Source organism: Callithrix jacchus, chromosome 6 (assembly GCF_049354715.1).
Source record: "Callithrix jacchus isolate 240 chromosome 6, calJac240_pri, whole genome shotgun sequence".
In the NCBI taxonomy this organism is placed as follows: Eukaryota; Metazoa; Chordata; class Mammalia; order Primates; family Cebidae; genus Callithrix; species Callithrix jacchus.
This window is the reverse complement of record NC_133507.1, coordinates 112,233,558-112,254,465: the sequence shown is the minus strand read 5'-3', so window position 1 is coordinate 112,254,465 and position 20,908 is coordinate 112,233,558. Positions and strand designations below refer to the sequence as shown.

Genomic DNA, 20,908 nt, shown 5'->3' with positions numbered 1-20,908 from the left:
CCAGAGGCCACATGGCAGCTAGCATGATGATGTGGTGAACCAGAAAAAACTTTTGGAGTCAGAGGTTAAGCATCGAATTTCTGGAACTCTCCATAACTTCTTCAAATTAAACAGGGAGTAGATTAGACTATTGAGTGTTCAAACGAGAACTACGAGCTAAAATCTGGTAATCTGGTCCGAGTTTTGAAAGCAGTCATCTGATCGAGGAGTGAGGGTGTATGCTTACATATGTTAACTGGCAATTCAGCAGCCACACCGATGCATTGTATTTTGTGTGGGGTGGTTTTTTTGTTTTTGATTCTTAAAAAATAGTTGCTCAAGCTAAGACAACATTTATAAAGTCAATAAAGGCAAAGTTCTTTGCCTTAGAGATGGTGCTTGGACTGAGTATGGTTTGGTAGATCCCTGGGAGCAAATTCTGTCTTCAAGAGAAGATGAGCTGAGATGCTATACAGAGTGAAGAAATCTGCACACTAAAAATACTCAAAAAGGTTGCTTGCTGGAGAGGTTCCTGTTCTTATCTCATATCCACCACCAGTTAAAAGGCTTTCATGAATGCAACCTTGATAATGGTGTGTATTGACCCAGTTATCATGAAGACTATGACATTTCTTGTGTTTTCACAGGCTAGTCTTTTGTGGTGGGTGTGAAAAAGCAGGGCTGCCAAGTTAGCTAACTTGCACAGCCCAAGTCCAATTAGAGATGCTGATGCATAAAGGACAGTTTATTGTGGCTTGAAGGTCAGGGGCAAGTGAAGGAATTGCTTCAAAGAAACTTTATTCAGGGTGCTATTTGCAAGCCATAAACCATCTTTTCATCAAACAAATCTGAGTTGCACATTACTAAACACAACGCTAAACACTAAAGTCTTTTATTATGAGCCACAGAATAAAAAGCAAGTGTTCCATTATAGAACACTTGAGACACATTCCTCAATTGGTTTTTTTAAGTTCATTGTTCTAAACTTTCATTTACAGTAGCAGCTCCAGTTAAAAAGTAAAGCATTCCCATAAAAGATAATGCATGCCCACAGTGGACATTTCTTCCATTTCCTGCACTGGAGCCTAGTTCCAAATACCACGGAATAAACAGATGCAGGCGACAGCATTCCTCAGCGTTTCTCCTTTACATCACAGCATTCTTAAAATAAGCATATAGAGACATATAGCAAATATAGCACCCTAACTTAAAAGCAAAAGACAATAAAAAGTCAAATATTAGAACAATTAAATTGAGAGATACCACTTTCCATAATAGCTTTATTATTAAGGTACTGAAATGGAGGAAAGATCAAAATGATGATTTGCCTTCATTTCTCTCTTATGCTACTAACTGGGGATACAGCTGCATGGTATCTCCTTGTAACGGTGAAACTGAAGCATGGAAGTGTGTCTTGGGGTCACAGTGAATGCTCAGAGTTCAGGAGCCTCTATGAAAGGGCAGGAGAGGCTGGGCCTGGGTACAAACGACAGACAATAGGGCAGGGTTTTAACTCTCCATACTGGGGGAAAAACTACCCTAAAGCAGTTCTGCTTTAATCCATGCTGAATGTCATCCTTCCATGACTTGGACCAAAAGGTTCCACCAAACTATCTAGCCCAGAGATTCTAATCAGGGGTGGTTCTGATTCCCCAGGGGACATCTGGCAATGTCTGGAGACACTTTCAACTGTCACAACTAGGAGCAGGGGTGCGACTGGCAGCTAACAGAGGTCAGAGGTGCACAGGACAGGTCATCCTACAATGCACAGGACATCCTTCCACAGCAACATGTAAGCAGTACAATAGTGCTGAGGCTGAGAAACCCTACTCCATCACAACAAATATGTTAAGTGACAGCAAAGACATGCTTACATTATAAAGCATTTTTTTGAGACAGTCTCCCTCTGTCACGTGTAATATAAAACAAGGTTTTTTTCTTTGTCTGTTTGTTTGAGACAGAGCATTCCTCTGTTGCTCAAGCTGGAGTGCAGTGGCATGATCTCAGCTCACTGCAACCTCTGCCTCTCAGACTCAAGTGATTCTAATGTCTCAATCTCCTGAGTAGCTGGGATTACAGGTGTATGCCACCATGCCCAGCTAATTTTTGCATTTTTAGTAGAGAAGGAAGGGGTTTCACCTTGTTGGCAAGGCTAGTCTCAAACTCCTGGCCTCAAGTGATCTGCCTGCATCGGGCTCCCAAAGTGCTGGGATTACAGGTGTGAGCCACCGTGCCTGGCCATAAAGCAAGTTTAATGACTTGCCATCAATAGGGAAAGACTCTGATATACTGTTTCCAGTGCCAAGGTAGTTCATACTGATGTTGTATGCCATTCTCTATGGCATTAAGTAAACTCATTTCTATCTTTGTTTTCTGATGATGTTATGGGCTGAATGCTTATCTCCTAGCAAAATTCATATGTTGAAGCCCTACCCCTTAAAAACCCAGCATTGGGAGGTGGTGCCTTTGGAAGGAATCAAGGTGAGATGTTGTTATCAGGGGTGAGGCTCTCAGGACGGAACTGGTCATCTTTTGAGAAGAGGTAACAGATAGTTTGCTCTTGTCTCTCCCCACTCGAGCACAATGAAAAGGTCACATGAGTTATGGCAAGATGGCAGCCACCTACAAGCCAATAAAAGAGGCCTCAGAATGAAACCTACCTGACCAGGATCTTGGTCTTGAACTTCTAGCCTCTAGAGGTTTGAGAAATTAAGTTTCTGTTGTTTAAGCCACCCAGTCTGTGCACTTTGTTATGGCACCCCAAGCTGACTAATACAGAGAGCTAATTAGAGAATCTGTGCACTCTCCAGTCAGGTTTAGGCTTTCTATTGCCCTGGAAAAAATGGGTCCTTAAGTGTTTCTCTGGCTGAGCCCTCATTTCCCTAACAACAAAAATAATCAGCCACCAGTGTTAACCTGAATAATGAAATAGCACTGCACCATCAAATGCAAATAATCGGTTGATTATTTTTAATCAAAATTTAAATAATTCAAATAAAAAAAGAGTGGGGAAAAGTGATTGTTAAGTGGGGAAGCTCATTTTACATCAGTAAACTATTCTGCTAAATACTGAGGCCAAGAGGTTCAAGAACACAGCTTATTTGCTCAGCCGGTCTTGGCCTGAATTTCTTCTTTCCCCTTCCCTCCCAGAATACCTTCCAGCAGACTAGGTACTCAAAGCACCCGGATAACTGAATCTACTGTCCGAGTCACACCAACTTAATGTACGTATCGCATCCTACCTTCCAGGACCGGGTTGGACTGTAAAAGCTGTTCTTTAACTTGATTAACTTCTGCTCCTTTTCCACAAACAGCTGCCACATAGGACATGACAAGCTTGCTGGCCTCTGTGGATGAAAATAAGCCATATTAATCAATAACGCAGAAATTTAAAAAATCTTTTTGGGAAGGAGAAATCTGGGGGAGGAGATCCACTAATGGTGTTTTCAAATGTCTTTATTCCCGAGGGAGCAAATAATGTTTTGGAAAACTTTAAAAATATTTGTGCTTTCTATTCAGTGACATGTCATTAATTCAGACATAATAAAAATTGTGCTTAAAGATTATCACTGGGCTGTTAAAAAATTGCTTAATAGCATGGCCAACAAAATTTCAGAATTATCTTCTTAAAGCAATCATTTATATATAATTACTATATTATATACTGATAAGCCAAAAATAACTTGGTAACCTGGATATATTTACCAAATGTATTTTTAAAGTTTAAAAGAATGATATGCTCCAAATCAAACTGGTTTGCTCGGCCAGGCACAGTGGCTCATGCCTGTAATCCCAGCACTTTGGGAGGCTGAGGTGGGCAGATCATGAGGTCAGGAGTTCAAGACCAGCCTGGCCAATATGGTGAAACCCCCATCTCTATCAAAAATACAAAAATTAGCCAGGCATGGTGGCGCAAGCCTGTAGTCCCAGCTACTTGGGAGGCTGGGGTAGAGGAATCACTTGAGCCCAAGCAGCAGGGGTTGCAGTGAGCCAAGATCATGCCACTGCACTCCAGCCTAGGCAACAGAGCTACTCCATCTCAAAAAAAGAAAAAAACATGGTTTGGTCATAATTAGACCAAATTTATTATTCTTCAACTGAATTAAAAAACTAAGTACCCAATGTAAGGATTTAATAACAAAAAAATACAGCCCTTTCCAGGCATGGTAATCTTAATAGGCTTCACTAGCAACCCTCAAAAAAGCTGCTGAAGAGTCACGAGGCAAAGGCTAAAACCACCTAAAAAGTTCTTAGCTCAAACTGAGAGGTAGACAAAACACGTCTTTGGTGGCATTATCCTTTTCCTATCAGTAAGTCTGTGTCTCCTCTCAGGATCTAACTCCTAGCTCCTGATCCTTTTAACACTGAGTTCCAAGGAATGTTAATAGATATTTAAGGAAAATGAGGTCCAAAGTCAAATGAATGTGGAGCCACAGTGAGTAAGATGCACTTTCTTTATCAAAAGGCTTCTCAGAGCTTTTTAATATGATCATATGCACTGCAGAACTCCGAAAAAGGATCTACAATGCCATGCTTCCCTAATTTATTTGCTACAGAATCTGTTTTCCACTGGGCTATCCTAATTAGCTGTTATAATGTTCCATAGCCAGGAGCCAGGAAATACTCGACTATTTTATGTTGGCAAAAAAAATACATACTCCTTAGTCTGGGTAGTTGAGGTAAGGAAACCAATCTTTCCAAATCCTGCTTTGTCTCAAGTCTCTGCTCTACTGAAACTGTCCATGGGCAGATGAGCCACCCCCCAGGTTGGAGGGATGGTGTCTCTGTCTACAGGTGTAATTAGGCAATCGTAACTGTCTCACAGGAGGCCTGCAGGTAGATTCCCATCCCATCTCCCACCATTGGGAAAATAACATATGAACAACTGGAAGGCCACTTTGAGCACACTGCCCAACACGTTCCTTAGGGCTTTTGAGCAACCTAAAAGCATCAATCAACAGGAGCCAGTGAGGACCAAGAATCTATGCAGGTCACAGAGAGCTCTCAAGTCCTAAGATGACTGTTTCTGGAGTCCTGGCAAACACATTAAGGAGGAACTAAACAATCCCATGGAGCCCAGAACTATGGTGGGACATTAGGTATTTCTTCAATGGTTGGCTGCAACTGTCTCCAATTTGCTTCCTGGGTAATAAAAAGGAGTCCAAATAGGTCATCTGGTCATCTGTGATGGTTGATTTCAGCTGCCTGCCTTTAAAGACTGTAAATGAGAAACAACCTGTCCATCTCTGCAATGCCCTTCTTTCACAGGGCACTCACTGTCCACATAACACAACCTCCAACGTTTAAAATTCCTCAACTACATTTTCCATTATTCTCATGGCTTAAGTAGAAAAGTCAGTAAATTATATATAGATAATCCTGTTACAGCATTCAGGCTGTCCTGGGCCGTCACTTACAGACAAAGACTTTATATATTATTATATTTCATTTGACTCCTAGGGGCCACATTGCTCTCCACTCTCCTGTCCAAGCTATAGCTCTTCTCTGCTCACTTGAGGACACTTTCTAGGCTCTCTGCCTTTCAGTTCAGGTGAGGCTGCCCTCCCAGAAGTTTCCTAACATCTGTGCTATCTAGTCTCCAGGCCTGGGGTAGCTCTCCTCCATCACCCAGCATCCAATTCTGTAGTCTGGCCTGGGAAGCAATCCCCTCCAGGCTTGCTTTCTCATCTTTCTGCATTGTTAGGGGCATTCTTTGTTCCCCAGTCCACCTGAACACTCACATATATTATGTACATGCTTCTTTCTTGACATAAATTTCTGGCCTTTCTATCCACTGTAATACTAGAAAACTGAAGACATTTATCAGCAAAATAACTGTCTTAGACAGTGGCAAATATTTCATACTAACACACACATTTTAGATGACAAGGTAAGTTTTCTTTTAGGTAAACTTACAAAAAATATGTAAAATTTAGGCCGGGCTGTTTTGTTTATTACGGTAATTGTGAACCTTATTGTAGCCAAACCTCAGAATTCAGGTTCGTGGCCATACTGAGCCTCTGAAAACCTGTTCTGGTCCAGGATGAACTTAAGGAACAACTGACTTGGGAGGGGGACGGGGATGGAGGGGAGAATCAACCAAGAATGAGAACCTTTTGGTGGCTACTAGAATTAATTTGACCTCTCAGAGATCTTTTTAACGGCCAGAATAAGATGGATTAAGTTCTCTCAGGGTCCAATGTGTTTGAAAATGGCACCAGGAGCAGATCTTCCGGAATTTGGGTCAGGCTTATATCATTTATTTGGCTGTTAAAGTATATATAAGTCCACAATATCTCTTGGCATATAAAGCATATGAAGATGGATTAATTTAGACTGGAATTAAGAATCACTTTATTAACTTTAAAACCTATTTAAGCAATTCAAATATAATTTTAAAATATAGTTCAAGGATAAAGTTCAAGTTGTTTTAACAATTTATTTCCAAGTTGTTAAAAATAACTTCAGATTCTTCTATTTTCAGGGATTCTACTACTAAACTCATCTTAACAAGTCATTTTTGGGAGCTGAGAGTAAGAGTCACACTATTTAAAAGAGACAACTCTTATAATTTTCCTGATAATACTTGAGCTTTAACTCAGCCAGTTCATTACATAGGTACTACTTTAGAGAAATTAGTAAACCAGTAAGGAGGAATTGCAAGGTCCAACATATTTTAAGGAACTGTTTTCACAATATTTCACCTTGCTGGAAACTGGAAATAATAGTTATCTCACGAGGCTCTGTGCTTCATTTCCCTTTTGCTCTTTGGTGCTAAGGTTCAAATAAATTTGGATCTGTATTCAAATATTTATATACCTATACAAATCAAATCTTTACATAATAACCTCTATAAACGAAAAATGAATTTCTGAGGAGGATCAAAAATTGAATATCATCCACCATATTTCAAAGTCTGGGTTTTGAATTATGTTGACTGTTAAATACAAGAATATTGTCATTTAAAATAGACGAAATGTAACAGCATTGCTTAGAATTAATTCTAATCAGTTCATCATTTTTTCTAACTCGTAGATACTTTACATAGGCAAACTTACATATATATGTTGGAATGTAACTCGAATCTTAAAATTCATCAACAGCTAGACTAACAAAATACATGAAGTCTTTGGGGTCAAAATCTCTTATCAGAAAATGGCAGAACATTTAGGATTTAACACATATTCTGTACTAATGGACAAAGGGCCTGTTACAACATACTTCTGGATCAGAATTAATTTCTATAAACAACAGAAAGGAAGGAGAGATGACAGTTTAAATCTGTGGGGATTTTAAAGTCCTGTAAGAGTAAGAATAACTGAATTCAGTATTCTCTGACACCTTGCACTGTACTGTAATATGCTGTGTATTATCATGTAATTATCACATAATAGAATTATACAAATTCATATATAGTCATCTCTTTAATGAAAGAAAGCACTGTAAAGTAGTGAAAGGTGAATGAGAAAGGGAAAACAATTCAAGGAAAGACAATTGTGATGATGACAAAAGGATGGGAATCTCACGCCTAAGATACCTAAACCTATGTATGTTAACTGAGCAGGCTCCACATGGATTCAATCACTGTGTCAGGGAAAAAAAGGCATGAGGACAGGCAAGGCTTATTCTGCAATTTTTTTCACAGAGCTTCTGATAAATTCATCCAGGATTAACAGGTCTCTATGGATGCATTCACAGATATAGGTAATATCATATGTCACATATCGATCATACACGTCATATGGCATATAGAGAGGGCCATACATTTATTAATACACATTTATTTATCTACTTTTTTACCCCTCTATCTCCCTAGTTAAGACACCAAAGTTTCTAGGAATTAAGCTTTTGTAGGTCTGGTGGTTCAGAGCCCTAAACCAGAGGTTAGGGCTAAAGAGTGAATGCCTAAATCAATGAAGCCATGTTTCTGTGCAATGAAAGAAGCACTCTGTAGCTTACAGGAACCACCTTTTAGCAGCCGAGTTTGCTGTGCTGCAAAATAACCCAGCTCCCACACATCCAAATAATCTAATAGGCTGCAGTGAACTTTTCCAGAGTACTAAACTCATGGGCCCTGCAATGATACAGCCTTCGCTAAAAGGGAAGTCACAACTGGTGATGTTTTTATTGAAATAAGACTGGATGTCATACTATTCTGAAAAAGGGTCACAAAATCTCTGATAACTTACACAAAACACACGGATGGAGAGGGGTCTTTCTCACACAGGGGAGAAACAAAAGATCGCTACATTTTGGCCTTGAGTTCACTTATCTATTCTTCAGTGTGGGTATGTTCAACGCTGTGAAATGCCCAGCAATGTTTAGGCTATGGTAAGTCAGTGGCATCTCTGTCATTGTCCGGTTGGAGAATGACTGCAAATGTTTAAAGGTCATTTAGGGTTTAAAACCAAAGGTCTTAATGAGCAAGGCAGGCTTCATAACTCTTCCAGCAGATGACTGGAGTTCCTAGAAACTGATATAACTGTAAAATTAGAAACCAAATAAATAATTGTATTTCCTAATGTTGGGATCATCTTCTCAGGCCCAGATATTTACTCTGATGTTCTTGGAAAAATGTAGTTTTAATGGTTCCCTCATATTCTGCCTCCCTGCCCCCATCAGTGCTTGAAAGGTTCTCCACAAACCATTTGTATTCATGGGAGTGAATTGTGAGTTCAATGCCTAAAAATACGTGGGCACTTTTATGAGGTCTGATGAATTTTTTATTTAGCAACGCAGTAATGAATTAAATAGCACCCCAAAGGACTCAAAAGAGTTCATGCCTCTCCCTAAGTGCCCAGGTTATATAACTCTGCAGCTTAAGAGTGTCTCCAATGTTTAAGACTAATAACATCATCATCTGCCAAGGAGGGTTTATGACCCAGTTAAGTTAATTACTTCTTATAAAATAAGCTCTCTAATACTGCATGGTGGCTCTATATAAACTATTAAGGAAATATTTTTATTGAAAGGTGATATTATATGCCAAGTACACAGCACATTCCAGGCCTTCAATAAATGTTAATCGTCTTCTTTCATCTATTTACTAAAACAAAAATTTCAATAAACACATGTACACAAAAACAATTTTAGTGCATAAGATTATATGACATTTCAAAATGGCCTGGCATCCCTCTTGTGCTCAAAATTGAGATGAACCCCCCCCACTAAATTCCTTGTACAACTATACTGCAATTTCTATATTATCTTCCATCATTTTATTTTTCTCTAATCTCCACGAAACAGAGACTTTAAACAACACACATATTCTTGGCTTTACTCAATTTGGTAGTCTAATGACAATCAAAACCATCATGAAATATTAAGTAGTTTTTGTACCATTGCTTTCAAAAAGAAAGAAAATAGGAATAAGTCAGCAAACCACTGTATGTCTACAGCGGACTGAGAGGCAGGAGAAGCTGTTGGGCTCTATAAGTGAAAAGGACTGGAGGGCTAGGTGCTACCAAGCATGTAGCTAAGTGGGTATTTAAAAGCAACCACTCTCAGGAGCAGTATCCACCTCCTGGCACCAGGAATCTTACAGCCAAAGCACCCAAGACTTTAATTCATCATGGGGTCCAAGAAGCACAGTGGCTCAAAAACCACATAAATGCTTTGAGAGACTTCTAGGCAGTATTACTCAAAATATGGTCCAAGGACCTGAATGAGTCAAAGTTGGCCAATCCACAGACTACTGGTTTACACATGCAAGTAGGCTTTTAAAACTTTCTGCAGTAATTTGGTTGTTTCTTATGCCTGCTGAAACTAAAGGAAAAAATTTAGGTTAAAATGTCCTATGTTGTCTATTATTTCGCTTTTCTAGTAATGATCAACAAGAGATTTGGAACTGATGCTTCATTGCAGATTTGAGAAGCAATGCTCTAGGGTCTCTGCTGTACCCTCCTCCCCAAGGCAGCACCTAATCCTATGTGCTGTAAACACAATGGCCCTACCAGAGGAAAAGGCAACAAGTCCTAAAAAAGTGCTGTCCATTTTCCAGCTTATGATAAAGGGCAACAGGATCCCAGAAGGACTAAATCCAGGGAAGATGACAAGGAGAAGAGGATTTCAAGTGGTGATTTGGGCACTGAAATGAATAGGAAAAATTGTCAAGCAGAAAAATATCAAGAGAAACTATGAAAAAAGAAGAATAAACTCCATTCTACTACTAGAGTTCTACCAAAGAAAGAGGGTGGTGTTTATTTTTTTCCTAAGAAAAATGGATGCCAATCCTCTGAAACAGCACCAGCAACCTCCACTCAGTTTTTCAGTAAGGAAGACACATGAGCCCAGCAGAAGATGGAATCTGGCTCCAGGAGGAAGTGGTAGTGTTAAGAACTCTCTGAGAAGGCGGATGTCACACACTGACATAGCTAAGTAGTGGACATGCTGTGTTCTTAGAACACATGTTCCAGAGGAGAAGAACTGGCCAAGACCCATCAAAACAATGACCGCAACCCACTTCTGATGACTCATTTAAGAATGAATTGATACAATTAGAAAATCCTTTAAAAAAAAAATCATTAGTCACAAAGAAGACTAACAAGCTAAAGAATGTAAGAATGAAAGAGGCTTAGGAATATTTTCTTTTCTTCTTCCAAGTGAAACTAAAAACGAAGCAATGTGAAGTGGATATGTGGGTTTGTAGATATAGTCAAATAAAATAGAGGGAGGGGTGGGCATGAGATACAGCATCAGTACAAAACAGCTTCAGCAAGAAACAGAGTTTCTAACTTGCCTTGTCATCATTTTCATTGGTCAACCTGGAGGCAAACAAGAAGCTGTGCTGCTTCTAAGAATTAAATTGTTTCACCTGAAAGAACTGGTTAGTGACATAAGGGGTAAAAGCAATTTCTCAAGATGCCCATGTCCTGGTAAAAGTTCTCATAGATTGAGAGAAGGAGAGAGACAGAGACAGAGACAGAGATGATAAAGATAGAGAGCGAGAAACCCATTAGACATTGCTACAAATAATCCTCAAGAGAGATAATGGTTGGTGGTTTGTGAGCCTCCATGTAGACACAAAGAAAAGGAAGAGACAACCTGGTATAATACATATTCTAGAGACAAAACTGACAAAATTAGGAAATGGATTTGATGTGGGAAATACAGGAAAGGAAGAAATCAAGGATAAAAAACCTTCTAGTATGATAATGAGGTTCATTGGTGGTCTCATTTACTGAGATCAGAAAGGTTGGTTATAGGAGGGTAAAGAGAGAAATCAAGAGTTCCTTTTTGTACATGCTTAGTCTGAGATGCGTGTCAGACCCCAAGTGGGGATGTCAGACAGGCAGTAAATACATTAGTGTTTTTGTCAATTACTTAAATAAAGAGAGGAGGCTTGCTCCTTGGATTAGTACATGATGTTCATTCAATCATTCAAATATGTACTGATTGACTGCCTACTGTATGCCAGGCATTAAATTAGGTAGTAGAGACACAAAACAAAATCCCTCCCTTAAGGAGACATGGGAGGCTAGCTGAAAGAGACTTACCAGCATGGGCAATGGTAGTATGGCACTCAGAAAGAACCATGTTCAAGGTACAGAGACACAGCTTAGTACAGTGGATAAAAGCAGGGACTCTAGAACTACACTGCCTACACTCAAAATCCCAGCTCTGCCACTTATTCACTGTATACGTTTTGAAAAATTGCTTAACATTTCTGTGTTTCTATTTTCCCATCATAAAAATTGAATTACCAAAAATATTTATCTCATACATGTAATATGTTGAATAAGCACAGTGTCCAGCACATGATAAGTGCTGAACATGGGTTAGCTACTATCATTATTACCCAGCAAAATGACAGCAATCCTAAGGGAAGGGAAAGAATCAGGATTTGTCAGCTCCTCAAGAGGTTATAACAATGAACCAAAACTAATACAAATAAGCACCAGATTCTACATGTAGGTTTAAAATAATTTTGTTCATCATACTAGACTGAGCAGATCTGACCTAATGAAAGTTACTGTGAAAAGAAAACAAAAAACAAAAACTAACAAACAAACAAAACCCTATAATATCTTGCTTGGTTTAGAGACCAGTATGAATCAGTACATGTTTTATATTAATAGAAGCCCAGAATCAACATTAAGAGGGATAATAGGCCAGGCACGGTGGCTCACACCTGTAATCCCAGCACTCTGGGAGGCGAAGGCGGGTGGATCACCTGAACTCAGGCATTCAAGACCAGCCTGGCCAGCACGGTGAAACCCTGTCTCTACTAAAAATACAAAAATTAGTTGGGTGTGGTGGTGGGCACCTGTATGCAACCCAGCTACTTGGGAGACTGAGGCAGGAGAATCACTTGAACCCAGGAGGTGGAGGTTGCAATGAGCTGAGATTGTGCCACTGCACTCCAGCCAGGGCTACAAGAGTGAGACTCCACCTCAAAAAAAAAAAAGAGGGAAATACTTCTATCACAACCAGGACCAAACCTGAAGTATTCTGTTTACTTTTTGGTATGCAATTTCATGAAGCATATTGACAAGTTAGGATGTTTCCAGAAGGACAGGACCAAGATAATGAGAGATTTGTAAAATCCAATTCTTGTAATGTGCTCTCATAAGCACCATATGATTTTCCTTCACTCCACTTATGTTTTACATGTAATTTGTATGTATAGCCCTTTGGTGACACCGAGCACCATTGTTTTGCAGGGCTAGGCAGGTACTAAGATTACTGACCAATTACATATGCAAACTCAGACATTTCATGGTATATACACAGTAGTCCGTGTGTATGTACGTGCACGTATCTATCTATTAAACAAAAGCATTTTACAGATGAAACTTTATGAAAATGCCATCTCCCTCACCATCCTCCTCCTCCACAGACTCATCAGTTCCATCAAAAAACCCACTGACAACAGCAGCTTTAACCTTTCTAAGGTTGGATTCAGAGAGTGTGGCTCTTCCGAATCTTTTCCAGGTAGCTGGGTACCATCTGTAAAGTCATTTTCTCACTCAAGACCACCAATCATATGAATTGCTTTCATTAAGAGCACAAGAGGAAAAAAGCATAACCCTTCCATTTGGAGGGCTGTTTTACGGAAGCTTGCCAGATCTAAAAAATACATATAAAAATCTCAGTTCTTCAGGCTTCAGAGGAAAACTCTTGAGTAGAATGTTAGCATTTTCCTGGTACCTTCCCTCACTTTTTAGCAAAGGTAGAGTGTGTTTGCACATTCTTAAAACCTAAATAAATGGGCATTCCTTGGGGAAGCAGTTTGAATCTGTGAGAGCACAAAGGTTTAATATCTTGGGAGAAAAGTAAAAAAGACTTGCACCATCAAGAGACTACACTAGAAAGGTCTAGAATCCAGCACTAGACTTCATAATGGTTGGAATTCCCTTGGATAGGCACCTTGTTTCTCTGGGGAGTCCAGGGAACACTCTATAATCCTAACGAGTATCCTCCTGCAGAAGCACCTTCGCAGTAGCCCTGTGACAGATCTTGCTAAGGAGGCCCCACTTGTCCTCTTTGTCATTCTGGGGAGGAGACTTACCTGTTTTTCCTGCTCCGCTTTCCCCAGTAATGAGAATACATTGGTCCTTATCTTGATCTCTTAGGGATCTGTATGCTTCATCAGACAGGGCAAAGCTGCAGGGGATAATGAACAAAAGTCCTTAGAATTCAATCATTATTATGTATTTATCAGATGGAACTACAAGCTCCTTAAAGGGTCACTGTGATATGCTTTGGAAAGCAAGCTATCCCATTTTATTTCCTGTAAGTTCTTAAAATCCATAAATAAATAAACCCATCCTTTGTGGCCCATGTTACCTTCTTCCATGTATTCTAACCAAAATGGTACTGTTTTATTGTACTCTAATGATATGCTTTATTTAACCCAGGAAGCTACATTTATGGCTTGTTACACTAAAATCCAGGTAACTTGGACAAACAAGGAGAAAATGTTACACCATATGTCCATAATTGGATAATGTTGAGATTTTTCAAGACAATACACTGAGGTTTCAATATAATGAAGGAAAAAAATCCTTCCAAACATTAGAAAAATGCTATCAAATACCAAATAGGTTATTACTACAATAAGCAAAATACAGAACTAATGCCTTTACAAACAAATGACGAAACTCTAAGATCCACCAGAGGCAAAATTGGGTTTGCCAGGGTTTTCTTCTGGTCCAAACTTCCCAAACTTCTAACCCTGCCTTCGGATGACAAAGGGCCTCTATCTAAGGCCAGGCTAGTGCTCCTGTTGCTGTTCCCCACCTCAAAATTTACTAAAGCAAACTTTGCCCCTTTCAGCTAATTGAAAAAATGATTCTGACAATAAGATACTGTATTGAAAATAGGTAAAGTCCTCACTTCATTTATTAACAAGAACTTGTTGAGAGTCTACTATGTGTCAAGAACAAGCTGGGAATGCAAAGACAATGCCTGACCCCTTCTTTCAGGAGTTCTCTGTCAAAACCAGGAGAGAAAGAGACAAAAAGAAAATGGAACCAATACATTAAGCCCAATGATAAAGGTATGTGAAGAACATTGAAGAACAAGACACAAAGGGGTGGAGACTAGACTCAGAGAAACCCAAGAGTTGAAAAACTCAGTCCTAAAGAATGAAGCAAGACAAATGTCTTTTAGGCAAAAATAAAGGCCCAAACATCATGGAGGTAGAGTGAAGGATTATGGGCAGTTCCACGTAGCCGGAAGGCAAAGCAAAGCATAAGGAAGAGAAGATGAGACGAGCTGGGGAGAGAGATGGGCAAGTTCCAAATGAAGAACAAAAGAGCTGATAGGGAGCTTCACTGCAGGATGATAAACAGCGAGCAGCAAAGTCAGATGGCAATTAGAATTAATAAAATCAACATTTACCACATACCAGAACTGTCTCCAAGCTCTTCACGTTTAGTCATTTTAAATCTTGCAACAAGACCATCACAAATCAAAGACATAACTTGCTGAGGTCCACTGCCAGTGTGATACAGCAGGGCCAGCACTGACCCCTGTTACTGACCACTGGGATACAGTACCTCTGTATTTTGCAGAGACCACAGCGTGACAAGAGTGCATAAAAGAGCAACCAGTCTGCAGCCAGGAGTCTGGTGAAGGACTGGGATACAGGAAGAGTGTATACCTGGCCAACTAGATCACAGAGAGCTGTTCACACCAGTCAAGGGCTTTGGCTTTTCTTCCAAAGGCATATGGACCATAAATAATGACAATTTACTGAATACCTTCAATGTGCCAGGAGCCCGGTAAAGTGTCCTAGGATTCACGATTGGACTTAATCCTCAACACAGATCTGCAAATTAAATGGTAGCCTCCTAAAGAAACATGGTCTTAAGAGATTACATGAGAAGCCTGCGATCCCATCCTCAGAAGAGTTGAAACTTGAACCCAGAAATACCGTGAATCACTTTCTTCCCTCTCGCATCATGTTCTCTTACAACTATTTGCCAGCATATCTTACCTTCCAGCTGTACTGTGAGATCCTCCAGGATAGCCACTCCTAGTCTTATTTTGTAACTCCCTTATCAGTGAGTCTGCTGCCTTGCATGTAGTAAGTGCTGTATACTGTTAAGTGCATTTGTTGAATGAATGTATGAATAAAAGAAAGTGACAGACAGAAAAAAAGTAATAAGATCTTGACATCAGGGTCTTTTTTGAATAACAGCGTGTTCTGGCTTGTTCCTCTGAACCATGTGCACTGATCTCTTTCTCTCTCTCAAAGCCCTTTCAACCATTCTCTGTACAACCAAAGCCTTGCTCAAGCTCCATAGCTGCTTGTGGCCTTAGCCTTCTCTCACATTCTCTGATTCTCCAGTCTGTGCACCACTCCATAATGGGGATGGTGGAAAACAATGAACACAAAGGCAGAAAACATTTCAGATGCCATTCTCTGGGTCCTATATAAATATCTCAACACCTACCTAACTTGGAGCAAGTCATGATCATGGCTGAACTTCGGTGTCTTCATCTCCAACATGAAGAATGCAGCCACATACTTTAGAAGATCAAATAAAAGTGCATATAAGCACCTTGAAAGTTATAAAGCCCTGAATAAATGTCAGAAATTCTTTCTGTGTTATAATTAGTTATGTACATACCTTCTTATTCCCTACCAGAATATAAAGCCCTCTAAGGCAGAGTCTTTCTAATTAATCTTTATGCCATGTTTATGCTACAGAGACATAAACATGAAATGTAACCGATACCAAGTCATAAATGAAGGGATGGATGAATGAGTGGAGTCTCTCGAAGCAGTGGCAGAGTCACTAGTGGAGTGAGCTCCATGAAGAATGATAAGCATTGGGAAATTCATTTCTTCTATGACCTTCATGCAGGGAAGGAGAGCATTGCTTAGATTTTTTTTTATGAGCCTTTCTCCCCTCCTGCTCCTCCAATGTCCAGATAATATTTTGAGATACCACTTCCATTATTATCATTGGCAAGAAATGTAGGAGAAAACACATTACAGCAAATACAAGTTTTCCAATATATGAAATGTATTCACTAAATTCTTCATGTATTGTTGAATATAGACCTTTTTCTCACGCTCCTGAGACTACAATTTAGTGTTGTAGTTATCACTAGTTCCAAAATAATGCAAAATTACTTCAAAAATGAGTAATACATCTGGCACATATACACACACACACATATACACACAAACAGGAGGCTTTGGAGGATCACCAAATGACCCTGCCATGGGTTCATTTTAAGTTAAAGCACCTAAGTTGAATACTTATTTTTTCTTCTCTGTCCTGAATGAAATATTAATCCTGTCCTCAAAGACAGGGTCTGATTTATCTAACAGAGAGCTTAATTTTAATATAAGACAAAGGCTAAAAGGGATTTATTCTTTCAAAATTCTAGAGAGCCACTGAGTTCAAATTGACATGAAAATTTACCAATTAAAGTACTTAAGCACTGGAAAAATTGGCTTGTAACGACTGGCACACCCATCTCAAATACAGTATAAACGTCACCATACTTACTTCTTATAAACACAGATCTTCACTTTCTTTTCCAAAAAAAAAAAAGAAAAGACAAAAGTGAGGGCCCCAAAGAACACAAGCCCCCCACCCCAAACTTGTTCCCCTCCCTCTCTGGCAATAAGAGCACGCTCCCATCATCAGCGCCAACATTTATAACTATAAACTGAAACCACATGCCAGTCTTCCAAGCCACTCTGTAATTAAGGAACCTAAATAAACCTTTAGAGAAGTCTTTAGTTAAAAACAGTTGTGACCCATATGCTTCACATTATTTTGTGACCGTGTCAGCATTGTTATTTACCACACACAGAAATGAATGGTTAATTATAATATAATGACGACAGCATAAGCGGTAAACATGGTTGTAGTTCTACCACATCAAGGGCATGGTTTTATTCTCTTCTTCTGTCCTCTAGTTGAGCTCTAAGAATAGGGTCAGCCTGATGTTTAAAAGCCATCTTCCCTTCATTTCCAGATCAGCTACACGGCTGTTTTTTGAGAGCCAAACTTTCCCCAGTACTAAGTATGTTTCCAAACAGCTCTATCTATAACTTTAAGGTTTTAGAAGTTTGGTTTGGGGCTCATCTGTTATTTTCTGTTGGGGTGGAATGCTGGGATGCATGTTCACAATTGTCCGGCTGGTATTTATGTTCCTCTCCCATCTTATTTCTGTTCAGACTGTTCATCAGAGCAGTTCTGCTTTCATGGTCATCAGAGGCAATGGCAGGGCTTCTTTTCCCAAAACTTCATGCTCTCCACCCTGCCCTGTCCTTTCTAGGTTTGTTTCATCTCAAGTGTAAAGCAGAAAAGATGTTTGTGACACCCAAATAAATCCAGGGCTTACGCTCTTTCAAACATGGTCCCATGTTTCAGCCTCTCTGTGGCTCTTCCCTAAGAGTTGCTTGAGAAATCATTCTCCAAAGCCAATCTAATCCATTCTGAGGACTGGCAGCAGGACCTCTCCATTACTCAGAGTGTTTAACAAAACTAAATTCATCTCAGGAAACTTACCTGAACTTAGATAACTGTTTCCATCTTATTTCAAGTCATTTTCTTCAAAAGCTCTCAAAATGGTATGCCTTTTCATTCAATCCTGAGCCCTAGAGTACTTTCAAATAACAGTAGGAAATTCTCCTTCTGAATTCAACCCTCTCAAAATAGTTCAGTCTCAAAATTTCCATATACAATTGAGATATACAAGTCTCAACCATTTCTTTTCCTTTCTAGCTTTGGGTTAGCCCTAAAACTGGGTGTTTCCAAACTAACCCCCGAAAAAAAGTGTTTTTAAAAATGCCTAACCTCCATGCTTCCCGAATTCTAACTTCACATTGAGCTCAATCAGGACTGAGGTGGTCCACTAGGGCATGGAAGAGAAGGAAAAGGAGAAAGGGAAGTGTGTGGTGTGTTTTGCATGGAAACCTCGAGTTTCCTTAAGGAGAGGCATTAAGTTGGCCTTTCTCACATCTTTACATCTATAATTGTCTCACATTCTTAATTCAGAAATATTTGCCCACGTGGAGAATATCCCCAAGTAGATAGTTTGATATCACTGTCAAGTTAGTGTTATGCCCTAACATAACATTCATCTTATCACATCTTAAGGGAAAACTTGAGGGTAAATAAGTCTTCATAGTTATTGTACTTTTATCCTAAAGAGCTTCACTGCAGTCTTGTTCTATGCCAGTATAAACATGGTAAATGAACTTATGTACACATTATAGTTACCCCTCCTAGCCACAGCATTGGTAAGCATTCCTAAATAATCCAAGCTTCAGAGCAAGAGAAGGTGGAGAACAAAAATAAGCCTTTCTTCAAAATAAATGGCAATGGGCAAAGTGTGCACTATGCAGCAAAAAGAAAACAATGTGAAAACACACCTAACAGATGAGATTGGGAGGAGATGGATGGTAAATAAACCTAAGTGGGTGAAAGGTTTCTACATTTCACATAAAGTGGAACAACGTTACTCTATATGGATTCTAAAATGTTAAGGTGTATTATAATCCCTGGAACAACCATTAAAATAATAACATGAAGAACTATAGCCAAAATAACTAAACAGTAAATGAAATTATACAAATAAAAAATTCAAATAATCCAACCAGGTGTGGTGGCTCATGCCTGTAATCCCAGCACTTTGGGATGCTGAGGCGGACAGATAACCTGAGGTCAGAAGATTAAGACCAGCCTGACCAACATGGGGAAACCCCATCTCTACTAAAAATACAAAAAATTAGCTGGATGTGGTGGTACATGCCTATCATCCCAGCTACTCAGGAGGCTGAGGCAGGAGAATTGCTTGAACGTGAAAGGTGGAAGTTGTGGTGAGCTGAGATTGCGCCACTCCAGCCTGGGCAACAAGGGCAAAACTCCATCTCAAAAAAAAAAAATTCAAATAATCCAAAAGAAACCAAAAATAGGGGAACAACAACAACAAAAAAACAGAAATAAATAACTGAATGACAAGTTAAATCCTATCATGTCAATAATTACATTAAATGTCAGTGGACAAAATACTCCAATTAAAAGGCACAGAATATAAGAATGAATATTAAAACAAGACTCAACTCTATGTGCCTACAAGAATGACATTTAAAATATAAAATAATCCAGGCACAGTGGCTCATGCCTGTGATCCCAGGACTTTGAGAGGGCTGAGGCAGATGGATCACTTGAGGTCAGGGGTTAGAGACAAGCCTTGCCAACATGGCAAAAACTCGTCTCTACTAAAAATACAAAAAAATTAGCTAGGCATGGTGGTGGGCCCCTGTAATCTCAGCTACTCCAGAGGCTGAGGCAGGCGAATAGCTTGAACCAGAGAGGCTGAGATTGCAGTAAGCCAAGATCGTGCCACTACACTCTGGCCTGGGCAACACAGTGAGACTTTGTCTTAAAAAATAAAATAAAATGAAAAAAATCATAGATAGGTTGAAAGGAAATAAGATAGAAAAAGACATGCCGTTGTCTTAAAAAATAAAATAAAATGAAAAATCATAGATAGGCTGAAAGGAAATAAGATAGAAAAAGACATGCCATACAATAACAACTTATTATTTTTTTTAAAAGGTATTGCACTTTTCTTTTCATACATCTAATCTCAAAGAAGTCCCTAATTGCCACCCCAATATAATAAAGATGCTATGCCATGGCATTACATATGGCAGAATGCAGTTGAAAATTATCTTAGAAATGAGCTACAATCACTTTTTCTAAGAATGTTTATCAACATATAATGTTCTAATTTCATTTACATTCTTATATCCTAAACATAAGTGGCTGTGTTGCTTTCTTTTGACTACATAACCGGAAAGGGATTGTTTTTATTGGCTACAAAACAAAAATAATATCATCAAGATAAATCATTTTAAGATGACATCTGTTTTAGAATGACAACAGCAAAGCATCAAATAAAACTCAAAAGCCAGTCTTTAAAATAGGACATGATGAATATGCATTTTAGTTTCTTCTTCCTTTAGAATCACACTTGTTTACACAACACAGATCTCACAATATTTTTGTGAAATTTCACAGATTACCTAGGTCAGCCTCAACATATACCTAGGTATATGTTATTTTTTAAAATGGGTCACTCAAAAATACACTGTAATCTTTTTTTTTTTTTTTGAGACACAGTCTCACACTGTCACCCAGGCTGTATCGCAGTGGTGTGATCTCAGCTCACTGCAATCTCCACCTCCTGGGTTCAAGCAATTCTCCTGCCTCAACCTCCCAAGTAGCTGGAACTACAGGCATGTGTCACCACACCCAGCTAATTTTTTTTCTATTTTTAATAAGACAGGATTTCACCATATTGGCCAGGATGGTCTCGATCTCCTGACCTTGTGATCTGCCCACCTCAGTCTCCCAAAGTGCTGGGATTACAGGTGTGAGCCACTGCGCCCGGCCTAATCTTGACAGTCAAATGTAATCACTAAGGAGGCAAAAATCAGAGTATCTGA

The 20,908-nt window shown here is 39.3% G+C and overlaps 1 protein-coding gene across 12 annotated transcripts in view; it reads right to left on the bottom strand.

The window, feature by feature from the left end:
* MYO1B (myosin IB) overlaps nucleotides 1-20,908 on the bottom strand; it is a 186,285-nt gene that overhangs the window by 86,260 nt on the left and 79,117 nt on the right. For all 12 annotated transcript variants that reach the window (XM_035305163.3, XM_035305162.3, XM_078328048.1 and 9 more), the window contains exons 4-5: nucleotides 13,490-13,584; nucleotides 3,222-3,326 (exon numbers count right to left, since the gene is read on the bottom strand). In XM_035305163.3, coding sequence (XP_035161054.1) covers nucleotides 3,222-3,326; nucleotides 13,490-13,584 — 200 coding nt within the window. The remainder of the gene's footprint in view (nucleotides 1-3,221; nucleotides 3,327-13,489; nucleotides 13,585-20,908) is intronic.